Source organism: Stomoxys calcitrans, chromosome 2, assembly GCF_963082655.1.
Source record: "Stomoxys calcitrans chromosome 2, idStoCalc2.1, whole genome shotgun sequence".
Lineage (NCBI taxonomy): Eukaryota > Metazoa > Arthropoda > Insecta > Diptera > Muscidae > Stomoxys > Stomoxys calcitrans.
Genome location: NC_081553.1, coordinates 177,627,846 through 177,642,595, shown reverse-complemented (window position 1 = coordinate 177,642,595; position 14,750 = coordinate 177,627,846). Strand labels below are relative to the sequence as shown.

At 38.6% G+C, this 14,750-nt stretch overlaps 1 protein-coding gene across 1 annotated transcript in view; it reads left to right on the top strand.

The window, feature by feature from the left end:
• LOC106085477 (IDLSRF-like peptide) overlaps positions 1-14,750 on the top strand; it is a 308,975-nt gene that overhangs the window by 55,354 nt on the left and 238,871 nt on the right. The window contains exon 2 of the mRNA XM_013249743.2: positions 3,460-4,578. Within this exon, the coding sequence (XP_013105197.1) occupies positions 4,455-4,578 (124 nt within the window). The 5' untranslated portion in view covers positions 3,460-4,454. The remainder of the gene's footprint in view (positions 1-3,459; positions 4,579-14,750) is intronic.

Sequence of the window (14,750 nt, the reverse complement as noted above, 5' to 3'; positions counted from 1 at the left end):
TATCAACTCCACAAATCCCTGCATACCCGAGTACGTGTATAAAGAAAATGAAGAAATTTGGGAACTCCAACTTTGAGAAAGTTTGCCATTTTATCTAACTCGCCATCGGCGGGAAGGAAACAAACAACGCCAGCATAACCAATAATTGGAATCTCTGCATACTATGTCCCGTACACAAAAAAGGACACAAGACAGTATTTGCCGACAACAAAGGAATAAGTCTCCCCCCATCATGTAAAAGCTACTATCGAGCGTTCAATGTGAAAGATTAAAATGTTAAGTCAACGAGATAATTGGGCCCTATTGATGCGTCTTTAGACCTGGTTAATCCACTAAAGACCTCGATGACATTGACGACATTATGGGTTGGTCAACTGAAGAAGCAATAGCAGCTTTTGAAAATATGTATATAATCAATCAATGAAAGTAGGTTAGGTAAGGTTACAAAGATGGTGTAGATTTAAATCCGCCCCATGCCACTATGGACATACACCTAAGCCAGTAATCGGTAGGTTGTGCGCTCTAAATAAGAAAAAAAAGTAACTTCGAAAAAGACAATATAAGTTAGGAATTCCGTGCTGCTTACAAAATCCTTAATTGTTTTCCATGCCACACTTAAGCCAGTAACCGGCTTATTGTGCGCTCTAAATACAAAAAGAAGGAACCTCGAAAAAGAAAATTTAAGTTAGGAATTCGGTGCTGTTTACAAAATCCTTAATTGTTTTCCATGCCATCCCCCTTAGTTGGTTCGTGTCTGGTATTGATGTTCATGTCTCACAAACAAGGAGCCGGTATCTGTTATACGCGAAAGCCGGGCAATGACAAAGAAACTGCTCCAACGTCTTATCATCTTCCCAGCATGCCCTACACATGCTATCAAAAACCGATTATACATAAGTGAGCTCGTAGTCCTATGTGTGCCGTTATACTACCAAAAGTTATACTGACGTCCTTCTTACTTCCTTTGTCTAATTGCCTCGCCTTTTCATGATCTGTATCCCCACATAGGATTTTCGCCATCCTATCGACCATATCGCTGTTCCATAGCGTTGCATGCGCATTCATCGCCCTTAACTCGGACTGTGTTGACCCGAAAGGCTTGGGGTAACCACGAAGCAGTCCTCTGGCCTTCACCGAGAAATCATCTGCCCTTTCATTTCCCCTTACTATGGCCCGGCACCCAAACGATGCGGATTTTGCCATCCTCAAAGAAGATGTCAATCTTCTTCATACACTGCATGACTGTTTGTGACCTTACCGTCCTGCCCTTATGGCAATTTTTTACAGTCCGTAAATATGTTCACACTCGACGTCCTCGTGTTAGCACCACACCGTATCATGCACTCCGTTATCGCCCGGATCTCCGCCTGCAGGACCGTAGTATAGTCAGGCGGTCTAAAACAGATCTCAGTCCCTGGGTTCTCAATTTAGACTCCCAGGCCCACTCTGTTCTCTAGCTTTGATCCATCCGTGTAACATGAACTTCCAGATGCCAATACTAGGGTGTCGTCAATCCAAGACTGTGCCGCTGGCAGTAGTGCCTCCCACTCGACCTCAAGGTTCATCTCGGGAGCCTATCGAAAACCTCTTCCCTTCCTTCCAGGTTTCCTATCCTCGCCTCGATTATACCGCTATGGTATAACCTGCTCTTATCTTCTATCCATTTTCCCATCGCCTTAAGCCTCATAGCGGCAGTGGCTGCCTCACACTTAATCTGTATTTCAATCGGTCGGATATCTAGAATAGTCTACAGTGCCCTAGTGGGCGTGGTCCTCATCGCTCCGCCTATGCCAAGACAACGTGTTCTCTGAACCTATTGTATGGTCCTAATGTTGAACTTTTTCTCCATTGGAGTCCACCAAACTACTGAGGCGTAAGTAAGTATTGGTCTAATCACGCTCCTGTAGAGCCAGTGGACTATCCTCGGATTCAGGCCCCATTTCGAGCCTACGGCCCGTCTACATAGTACCCAACATCTGTGAGCCTTCTTAGTACGCTCTTGAATGTGCCACTTCCAACTCAGTTTCCTGTCCAAGATCACTTGTCAGATATCGCAATCGTTCTTTTGAAGAAACGTGGTGCCTGAAAGTTGGCTCACCTTCGTCTTTCTCGCGAACAGGCAGATATCAATCTTTTCTAGTTTAACATTGAGTCCCCTGGGTCTAGCCCAGTCGTATGCCCTTTCGGCCCTTTTGCGTAGCTGTTTCTTGTTCTTGCCTCTATGAAGTATTGAAAGTATTGCGTAGCAGACGGGTTCAAATCTCTCCTCAGTCAGTAGGATTCTTCTATTTTAAGCACAACCTCGTGCAGGGCAGTCTCTACTGACCTTCCGTTTTGATATAGCTGCCATACCCGTTTTGATATAGCTGCCATATAAACCGATCTTGGGTCTTGACTTCTTGAGCCTCTAGAGGGCGCAATTTTCGTCCGATTTAACTAAAATTTTGCACATAGTGTTCTGGTAGCACTTCCAACAACTACGCTAAGTTTGGATTAAATCGGTCCATGTTTTGATATAGCTGCCATATAAACCGATTTTGGGTTTTGACTTCTTGAGCCTATAGAGGGCGCAATTGTCATTCGATTTTACTGAAATTTTGCACATAGTATTCTGGTATCATTTCCAACAACTGTGTTAAATATGATTTAAATCGGTTCATAATTTGGTATATCTGTCATATAAAGCAATCTTGGATCTTGACTTCTTCAGCCAATAGAGCGCGCAATTCTCATCCGATTTGGCTGAAATTTTGCATGAGGTGTTTTATTATGACTTCCAATAACTGTGCTAAGTATGGCGTAAATCGGTATAGAACCTGATATAGCTGCCATATAAACCGATCTGGGATTTTGACTTCTTGATCCTCTAGAGGGCGGAATTCTCACCCGATTTGGCAGAAATTTCTTCAGCCCATAAAAGTCACATTTATTATCCAATTTTGCTGAAATTTGGGACAGTGAGTTGCACTAGGCTTCTCGACATCCGTTTTCAATTTTGCCCAGATCGGTCCAGATTTGAAAATAGCTGCCTTATATTGGGTTGCCCAAAAAGTAATTGCGGATTTTTCATATAGTCGGCGTTGACAAATTTTTTCACAGCTTGTGACTCTGTAATTGCATTCTTTCTTCTGTCAGTTATCAGCTGTTACTTTTAGCTTGCTTTAGAAAAAAAGTGTAAAAAAGGTATGTTTGATTAAAGTTCATTCTAAGTTTTATTAAAAATGCATTTACTTTCTTTTAAAAAATCCACAATTTGGGCAACCCAATATTAATTATATATTACGAAGTGTAGCTAATCAAAAGCTCGCCCTGTTCCACTTTGGTCCTTTTACATACTTTTTAATATTTCAAACGAAGCTATACACCCTCTCATTTTTCTCAAACTGTTTTTTTCTTAATTAAATAATTACTTACCAGCCCATATTAACTTGTTTTCATATTTCTATGTTTTCGTTGCAGCTTTCGAAATCGAAACATGTAAACAAAAGCCCGACAAAATAATAAATACAACTCAACACAACACAAACGAAACGAATCATAAAATTTTATTTGCTGCGAATATTTGCTTTGTTTACACCCACCCAGAAGGAAGTTTTTAATTTATAATTCCAGTTGACTTGGCAAACGAGCAAAAAACGCCTAAATAAAATTGAATGGGAAAATAATTGCAAAGAAATTAAACACTCACAACACACAGAGAGATCCATAGAAAAAAAAACTCCCAAACACTCACAAAAAGGAAGTTGGTGCGAAGCGAGAGGAAAACGACGTCAATTTATAAACTGAATCGTTGGCAGGAAACGAATATTGCGACAACGTCAACGACGAAGCGAAACAAACTTGTCGAAAATTTGCCACTGAGTGGGGTGGCTGAACACAAGCTAGAGAGCGCGCGTGTGTGTGTGTGTGGCTGCATGAATGCAGGGAAATAAGTCCATTAACAAAATCTCTTTTATGTCCTTTGGTTTCGCAAGTGTTAATGACGTGTGAATCCCAGAAATAGGTGTAATCCTAAACCCGAAGTGACAAAAAACAATCCAACTGTTGACAATTTTCTGTTTAGTTCTTTGTTTGTTATATTGAGTGGGAAAATTGAAAAACTGAGCTGAAAGAACAACGCATGTTTTTGTGTACCTACGACGTTTTTTTCGCCTGATTTTCCATTGATTTCATCTGTACTTTATTTAATTTTCTTCAGAAAATTGCTGTTCTTTCAAAGAAAAGAAGAAAAAAGAAAAACTGTGTAAAGAGGATAACATAAATAATAGCCGAAAAATTGTATCCAGCCAAAGTGTCAACCAGCAGTTTGAAAGAGGGTGCCCAAAGCAGTGAAAGTGATTTCTAAAGACTTTATTTCTTGTTTTTGTTGAATTGTGTTTGTTTGTTTGTTTTCCCTTTTTTGTCCTTGGTTGATTTTGCAAAGTTTGTGAGGAAAAAAGATTCGCCCGGCCGCCATGTCCTTTCTAATGAAACGTTTGACATGGCCGCTTTTCATAGCCATTATGTTGGGTTCGCTCAATGTCAATGCCATCGATTTAAGCCGTCTCTACGGTCACAATATGGTGCAGAAACGTAGCGGTAAGTATTACCAAGCCCCTAGGATTCTTTCTACTAAAATAATAATAAAAACATAATACCATTTGGGCCAAAATCATACAACACAGACGACAGCACTATCGAAAGGAATTATCGTCTCGTTGTTTCCGCTCAGCGAGCCAGCTCAGAATTTTTTGCCTGCCTTTTGTCTTGGTCGCAGTTCTTAAGATTTACGTGCCACTTTTATGGGTTTCAATTTTCTCTAATGACTTGATGACCTTTATTTCTTCGCAGAGCCAGCAGAGCATGGCATTTTCTTAGGCGTCTTGCAGGTGTACTAAGGCTGGAATTTAAAGTGCCTCTTAATTGTGGTGAAGATTTATTTTGTTGGCCCATGGGAGAAATTTTGTAATCAGTGCATGAATTTAAGGTTAAATTAGTGTAATGATTACATTTTCCAAACCGAGCAAAGTGGGCAAGCATATTTAGGCATATAAATAATTAATGAATATATTTCTGGGAAAGAGCAAATTGTTTTGAAAATAAGAAAATAGTGGTTAAGTCAAGCATATAAAGTAAGTAATGGCTGATTCTGCTTTAATAAACAAGTAAAAAGTACTAATTTCAGCCATGCTCTGTGATATGTGCCATGCTCTGTGGTCTTGTTGAAACCACTTGTCAGGCAAGTCAAGCTCTTGCATTTTGGGCAAAAAAAAGTGGGGCATTCACAGTTACCTTACGATTCGCATCATCTTTGAAGAAGTACAGTCCAATGATGCCACCAGCCCATAAACCCCACCAAGCTGTGACTTTTTCTGGATGCATTGGTAGCTCTTGCAATGCTTCTTACTGATCTTAACTCCAAAATCGACAATTCTGCTTATTTACGTACCTATTGAGCCAAAAATGAACTTGGTCGCTCAATGGAAGAAGCGCGCGATGAGCTTGCAGGCATTTTGATAATAAAATTCAACAATTAAAAAGGCCGTGCCGAACTTTGGATACCCACCACCTCGGGTATTAATATAAACCACCTTTTATCAAAATCCGGTGAGAATTGCATACCTTATGTCCCATAGCATTGTATATCGAAATATGATCCGATTTGTACCAAATACTAATTAGTACAAGTCATTGCTCAAGTATGTATAACAAAATATTGGTCTTTTTAGTAGCTAAATCTAAAAGTGAACCGATCTGAATCATATACAATATGGATGTCGAAAAGCCTAAAATAAGTCAATGTGTCAAATTTCAGTTAAACCGAATTATAAATGCGCCTTTTTTGGGGCCAAGACTTTAAATGTAGATATCGGTCTATAAGGCAGCTATTTGCAAATCTTGGTCGATCTAGACCAAATTGCAGAAATATGTGGAGAGGTTTAACTTAACTCTCTGTCCCAAATTTCGGCAACATTGGACAATAAATGCTCCTTTTATGGCCCCAAAACCTAAAACCGAGAGATCGGTCTGTATGGCAGCTATATCCAAATCTGAACCGATCTGGGCCAAATTGACGAAGGATGCCGAAAGGTTTAACACAACTCACTGTCCCAAATTTCAGCAAAATTGGATAATAAATGTGGCTTTTATGGGCTTAAGACCCAAAATTGGAGAATCGGTCTATATAGCAGCTATATCCAAATCTGGACTGCTTTTTGCCAAATTGACGAAGGATGTCTACGGACCTAACACAACTCACTGTCCCAAATTTCAGCAAAATTGGATAATTAATGTGGCTTTTAGGGGCCTAAGACGCTAAATTGGAGGATGGGTCTATATAGCCGCTATATCCAAATCTGGACCGATTTGAGCCAAATTGACGAAGGATGTCGATGGACCTAACACAACTCACTGTCCCAAATTTCAGCAAAATCGGATAATAAAAATGGTTTTTATGGGCCTAAGACCCTTAATCGGAGGATCGGTCTATAGGGGGACTATATCAAGATATAGTCCGATATAGCCAATCCTCGAGCTTAAGCTGCTTATGGACAAAAAAAGAATCTGCGCAAAGTTTCAGCTCAATATCTTTATTTTTGAAGACTGTAGCGTGATTTCAACAAACAGACGGACGGACATGTCTAGATCGTCTTAGATTTTTACGCTGATCATGAATATATTTACTTTATAGGGTCGGAAATGGATATTTCGAAATCACCCTTTAAAAACTAACAATATTTAACATTTTTGTTGGAAACCCATAACATAACGCTACGTGCAAAATGTCAGTCAAATCCTATAACAATAGCGGTTTCGAAGAGCTCAAGATTTCAAATTAGGAGATTGGTTAGCATGGGAGCTATATTAGGTTATACACCGATGTGGAACATGGTTTGTAAAGTTTATGTTAAACTGACAGTCTGCCATCAGACTCACTTTGACGTTTTCTTCCATTGTGATAAAAAGCCACAACTTGCGAATTTTCACATCCGCTAAATCAAAAAAGTTATCAATAAATTGCAAACCTAAGGTAAAACTCCTTCTGACTGCCAATGTTGAACACACACACACACACAAGAGATATTCTATAAACTCTTCTTCCTAAAGCTTCTGCAGAAGTCGTTACTTGCAACCTACAGTCTGCCAGCACATTTCCGACAGTGACCTGTCATGACGGACACAATGGCTGATACGTCTGTTCTAGCCAGCGACAGCAAAGAGGTAGACCTCTTCAAGCCGAGATTAGGCCACATAATTTTGGAGTGTTCACAACCCCCACTTTGTGACAATCTGCGATTTGTTCTATTTTGAGTCTGATCCTGAAAACATAGTTTGTACTGAAAAAAAATTTGCCGAAAATTTATTTTTATTTTAGCAAAGAAAGCGGGCCAAAGAACCAAAACTTTAAAATAAAGATGCTATCTATAAATCAAATTTTCTATTTACTACATGACCACACGTTTCAAATTTCGACCGCTTAATTATACCCTACACCATTGGGTGGGGGTATACTAATTTCATCATTTTGTTTGTAACACCTCAAAATATGCGTCTAAGACCCCATAAAGTATATATATTCTTGATCGTCATATCATTTTAAGTCGATCTAGCCATGTCCGTCCGTCTGTCTGTCGAAGGCACGCTAACTTTCAAAGGAGTAGAGCTAGGCACTTAAAATTTTGCACAAATACTTTCTATTAGTGTAGGTCAGTTGTGATTGTAAATGGACCAAATCGGTCCATGTTTTGATGTAGCTGACATATAAAACGATTTTGGGTCTTGATTTTTGAGTCACTAAAGGGCGTAATTCTCGTCCGATTTGACTGAAATTTTGCACGTGATGTTTTGGTATCACTTTCAACATCTGCGCTGAGTATGGTTCAAATCGGTCTATAACCTGATATAGCTGCCATATTAACCGATCTTGGGTCTTGACTTCTTGAGTCACTAGAGGGCGCAATTCTCTTTCGATTTACCTAAAATTTTGCATGAGGTATTTTGTTATGACTTCCAATAACTGTGGGAAGTATGGCCCAAATCGGTACATAATCTGATATTGCTACCAAACCGATCTTGAATCTTGACTTCTTGAGCCAATAGAGCGCGCAATTCGCATCCGATTTGACTGAAATTTTGCATGAGGTGTTTTGTTATGACTTCCAATAACTGTGTTAAGTTTGGCGCAAATCGGTACATAACCTGATATAGGTGCCATAGAAACCGATCTGGGATCTTGATTTTTGAGTCCCTACAAGGCGCAATTCTTATCCGAATGGTCTGAAATATTCCACAATAACTTCTACAATGTTTAGCATTCATTTATGGTCCGAATCGGACTATAACTTCATATAGCTTCAATGGCATAAAATTTCTTATTCAATATTCTTTGTTTGCTTAAAAAGACATACAGCGCATAGAACTCGACAAATGCGATCCATGGTGGAGGGTATATAAAATTCGGCCCGGCCGAACTTAGCACTTAACTTGGCTCTTACTTATTGAGCACTCAAAACATCGATTTGATGAGTCCTGACTTGTTACCTAATGATTTTTTTCCGTACGTAAAAAATTTAATGAGAAGTCAACGCTTTTCAACACCTGAAGAAGCGGTTGATGCGTTCAGAATCCATGTTTTAGAGATACCTCAATCAGAGTGGCAAAAGTGCTACGACAATTGGTTCAAAAGCATTCAATAGTGTGTAGACCTTAATGGGGAATATTTTAAAAACAATAAAGCGATTTTCGATGATTACTATTTGTTTTTGTGTTCTCTTATCCCGAAATATAAAAGGCAACCCTCGTATAGATTTCTAACCATTTATATACCAATACCATATGAGGGTCATTATGACCCACTACTTTGTAACTTTAAAACTAATTACCTTTATTAAGTTCATAAAATTCCGAAGAATTTTCGTATAAAAACTTTTGAGTCTATCCCATGTTTGTGGAATTCTTAGTTTACAAGCATTCCTCTTGGGGCCTGAATTCTTTCTTCAAACTCATTGGCTTTCAGTATATTGATGGCCTCTAATTTCACCTTTTACGGGTTAAGGAATTTCTATTCCAAGATGTTATGCTCATAAAAATTCAATAATGTCGTCTCTTGATTGATTTTGTTTATTCAGCTAATATCACTAATAAAATATTGCCAAGTTAATGTGTCCTTTTTGGATGACTGAAAAACGAAAAGAAAGATGACAAAAAGTGAACAAATCAACCATTGATGGTGGGATTCATTTTGTTTTTGTAGTCTGCTTAAAGTTTTGGATATATTATAGATGGACATTTGTAACTTAACCATCCAGCCGGTCATGAAGTATGGACACATTTTTTTAGGTTCATATTCCTTGTTGTTGCCTTTGTCCTTTTATGTTTATTCATAGACAGACCATTTATGGGTTTATAAGAGTTTTATTGTAGTCATCTATGGGGACAGACATTTCACTTAATCTAAAATTCATCATGTGTTTTGCCTGATAGACATTTTCAAAAGGCTATGCCCCAAGGACTCGTTCAATTCTACATTGAGAGGTCATACATAATTGATGATCCCTTTTTTTGGTTTGTAGCAATACAGTACCATGGCCATAGGTTGGCTTAGTTGGCTACGAATAAGCAACCTTGGCTAGAAATCAAACTGAAGTTATGGCTTCTTTTAGGAGAACAGAATGAGATAGTGTATCCACAAATAGATATACAATCGCTGGCGAATCCAATACAAGGATTTGTGTGTTAACCACTAGAAATCCTAGGATGTGTGGAATGGGTTGGGTCATTTGCCTAACCAATTATCAGCCTTTTCGCTGTTTCCAAATGGTACACAGTGTAAGTTTCATTTCCCTGAACTTTTAATCCCTGATAAGCTATATTAGGTATTGTATTGCCAATTTCGGTAGGCGATAAGATATACACGAAAATCTTAATTTGTGCTCGCAACATAAGGCATAATTTATATGCTGAGGTCTATAAGTATTGAGGATATGTATATCAATCTTTTGAATTGTCATTGAGGTGGCGATTTCCTCCTCCTTATTTTCTCGTTGTTGTTGTGTTAATCACCTCCAATGATTTATGTTTCCATTGGGACAGAGTGTGGGCGATTAAACATGTGTTCGAAACGTGCATGTATAGGATTATTGATCATGTCGGGGTTGGCTGTAATTAGATATTCCTTTTTCCAACATTATTTGTTACATATTGACCTTCTGCTATTGGATTAGCAACATTAACTACAGGCTGTTACCATTATTCGAGACGTTTATTAATTGCCTCATATTGTCTTTCATTGCTAGTCATCAAATGTTGTATTCATTATTGACTTGATTGATTCACTGCTGGGCAATATCTACCTTAAATGATATATTTTATGAGGACGAGAGCAGACACTAATGTACATGAAAGACATTTTGATGGACTTTATGTTGGCACTAAATTGTATTCATGCTTTAGAAAAATACGTTGATGTGAATATGAAAACAGCTAAATTAATGCCACTGGGTTAAATTTGTTGTACCAGTTGCAGAAATTGGGAGATTTCTTTGTAGATAACTTAATGGGCATATACCTTTATTGATATATATGCTCTTTAGATCAAAACTGAGCAATGTGAGTAAATTTTAAGAAGATTTAAAAAATTCAAAGGCTTGTAAGTGACTGGAGGATATGTTGGATAAACAATTCACTGATGGCGGATTAGAGAAAAGAAACTGTATTTTAAAGTTTTACTTAGACTGAATAAACTAAGATCGGCGGGGCCGAATCTTGGGAACCCATCACCATGGATTCTGCTAAAAATTTATGGAAACTTAGTTCTTAGTTGAAGGACATCATTATATTCTAAGCCGTGATTATACCCTAAACTAACATTGTGGTACAGGGTATAATAACTTTGTGCATTTGTTTGCAACGCTAAGAAGGAGAAGAGCTACATCCTTTGATAAGTATACCGATCGGCTTAGAATCACTTACTGATTCGATTTAGCTATGTCCGTCTGTCTATCTGTCCATGTATTCTTGTAATCAAGGTACATATCGCATTTGTTGTCCGACTGTTACAAAATTATGCAAAAGTCAGTTTTCTTGGTCCAAGGACGAACGCTATTGATTTTGAACAAAATCGGTTCAGATGTAGATATAGCTCCCATATACAATATATCTTTCATCCAATATGTCCTATTAATGCTGTAGAATCCACAATTTTGGTCCGATCTGTATAAACCTTTGCACGAGATGATAAATTTAACGTCCCAATACGTGTGCAAAATTTCATTAATATCAGATTTAGATATAGCTCCCATATATATCTTTCAGCCTTTAAAGGCTATATAAGCCACAATTTAACTCCGAACTTTACAAAATTTTGCACGAAATGTTTCATTCAACGTCCCAATACATGTGCAAAATTTTATTAAAATCGGTCCAGATTTAGATTCAAATGAAAGGTATCCAAGAGTAGAGTACGAATTTCGTAATAAAAGTTGGTTCCAAGTACCTGGGGGCCGCTCCAGCCCCAAAACCCCTTAAAATAGGCTTATTTGACAATCATGACAATATGGGACACAAATGATAGATATCCGGGAGTAGATTACGAATATGGTCAGAAAGAAGAAATATGCTTTATAATTTGTTGATATCGGAAGGGGGCGTACCCTCCCCGGTTACCCCAAAAATACCACCCAAAATCACAAGTGAACCGAAAAAGACAATATGGATATCATATGAAAGGTATTGAAGAGTAGAATACGAATATGGTATTATGAATTGTGTCCAAGTACCCAGGAAGTCGCCCTAACCCAAAAATGTCTAAAAACCGACAAATTGGTCGTCCATATCAAAATGGGGCTTAAATGAAAGGTATTCGGGATAAACATTACGAATCTAGCATACAAAATCAGATCGAAGTGTAGGGGGTCACCCCACCCCATAAAAACTCCCCAAATGGGCATATGACCCATCATGACTGTAAGAGACTCGGTTTGTTTGTTTCGTAGAATCAAAAAAAGGAAACAGGTTATATCCTATATATATTAGATATCGGATGGTGGCTGACCCTCCCCCTTACACCAAAAACGCCAACCAAAACCAAAAGAGGACTGATGGGCACAATATGGGTATCAAATGAAAGAGACTAGAAAAAGAATATCATATTACATTTTGGATCCAAGTACCCAGCGGGCCGCTCCAACCCAAAAACACCTCTAAACAGAATTATTCGAAGTTCCTATCAATATGGGACTCAAATGAAAAGTATACGCCAGTAGATTACAAGTATGGCATAAAAAATTAGGTCCAAGTAATGGGAGGTCGCCTCACCCCCAAATACCCCCAAATGGGCATATCACCCGACCATGGCTATATAGGATTCAAATGAGAGATATTTGGGAGTAGAATAAAAATATGACATTAACATTTGCTTTCAAGTCAAGGTGGCTCTTTTCCTCCTAAAAATAAGTCGAATAGATTAATTGACCCATTATGGCAATATGGGACTCAAATGAAATGTATTTGAGAGTAAAAAACGAATTTGATATCCAATTTTGGGGGTGCGCCCTAAATCACCCCTTAAACTGAACTTTATTTCCGACTATAGCAATATGGAGCTCAAATCAATGGTATTTGGGAGTAAAGAACGAATTTTATATCTATTTTCAGGACAAAGAGCCGGTGGCCGCCCAGCCCCAAAACACCCTCCAAACGGTTCATACTTGCCGACCAAGACAATATGGAGCTCAAAGTAAAGGGATTTAAGAGTGGACACGAATTTGATATCCATATTTGAGTCGAAATATCTCTCCCCCTTCTTATTACCCTAATTTCAAAAATACCAGATCTCGGAGATTGGTAAAGTGATTCGTTCTAGTCAAGTTTTGCACTCTAACAGTCACCAAAAAAACATGGTTTATGTTGTTTGGGATGGGTGCGGCGGGGATCGCCCAAAATCCGCCAAATGGATATATAGACCAATCACGACAAAATAGAGCCATGTGTTTGGGGAGCCTCCCCACCCTAAAATACCTCCTTATTATATAAAAGCTATTTGGGGTGCAAATATATTGATTTGGGGTAATGTATATTCATTTTCGTGACAAAGACCCTGGGGTCCACCCCACCGTCAAACACAACTTATTTTCCGATCATGCCATTATGGGACTCATATGAAATGTTTCTGAAAGTAGAGCACGATATTTTTTTTACTTTAATGGCCAGGTGACCACTCCCGAAATACCACCTAAACCCGAATTATTTACCAGTATGGTAATATGGAACTCATTGGTGGCCACATGGAGAGACCATCATAAAAATTTTCAGCGGTGGTTATTCCCTCTTAATGCTGGCGAAATTTGTGAGGTACTAGGCCGTGCAAAAACTTTTCCTCAAAATAGGTGTCCCACTGCGGCACGCCGTTTGGATTCTGCTATAAAAAGGAGGCCCCTTATCATTGAGCTTATACATGAATCGGACTGCACTCATTAATATGTGAAAAGTTGGCACCTGTTCCTTAATGGAATGTTCATGGGCAAATTTGCATTGCATTGCATTTGCAATATGGGACTCAAAAGAAAGGCATTTGGGAGTAAAGTAAAAATTTGCCCAGGAACCGAGCAGGGGCAAACTTTTCAAACATCAATGAACGCTTTCCGATTCAAGTTGAGTTTATCAACGATAAGGGGCCTTTTTTATAGCCGAGTCCGTACGGTGTGCCGCAGTGCGACACCTCTTTGGGAAGAATTTTTTACATGACCATGCATGGCATGGTACCTCGCAAATGGCGCCAGCATTAAGATGGGATAACCATCGCTTTAAATTTTGTCCGAAGTTCCGCCAGGATTCAAACGCGTTCCTGTGTTCAGCGTCATAGACGGCATTAGCTACAGTAGCACGATATCCATATTCAGGGCGAAGTGTCCCCAACCTAAAAAGATATTAGAGAGTAAAAGAAGGCGCTGCGGAGCGGGCCCTGTCCAGCTAGTAGCTCCCATATAAACCAATCACCCGATTTGACTTCTCGATCCCCTGGAAACCAAAGTTGTTATCCGTTTTGGCTGAGATTTTGTGGGTAGTGTTTTGTTATGACTTACAAATCCATGATTAGTATTATACAAATCATTGTCTAATCTGATATAGCTCCCATATAAATCCATGTCCCGATTAAGCTCCTATTGATCCTTGAAGCTTTAATTTTTGCTTGATTTGCCAGAAATTTAGTACTTGAAGTAAAATTATATCCATCAACTAATTTCACTGAATGTAAATCTTTAGAGGTGGGTTCTAAAGACTAAGCCCGGCCGAGATTTGCACCTTTTGACTTGAATATAAAATATTCTAACTGTATATAAACTACGAGCTGTATGACGACGATGGAAGGTTAGATATTTCAAAATACAACGATTACCTTGGGCTTGGTCATTTTGTTAGAATGAATGAAGTAAGCCCAACTACGTAGTCATTTGAAAATTAAGAAGATGAAAGAACCAAGGAGATATGAACATCTCAGAACTAGATTTCAGAAGACAGAGGCACTTTGAAATCTGTAGTAGAAAATTAACTATGGTAGTAACCCTTAATTTGGCTCGATAGTATGTAGACCATTTTTGATTGTTAGCAATCAATTTCCTTCTTTTACTTACGTTACTTTAATTGGCTATGACAGAATATTTGTTCCACCAGCTGAACTAAGAATAGCGTTCCAAGCGCTTTGATCTTCTGTGCTCATTCTAAAATCTCTGACACCAAGTTTCGAGGTGTCTCCCACCACTTGACCTTTCCAT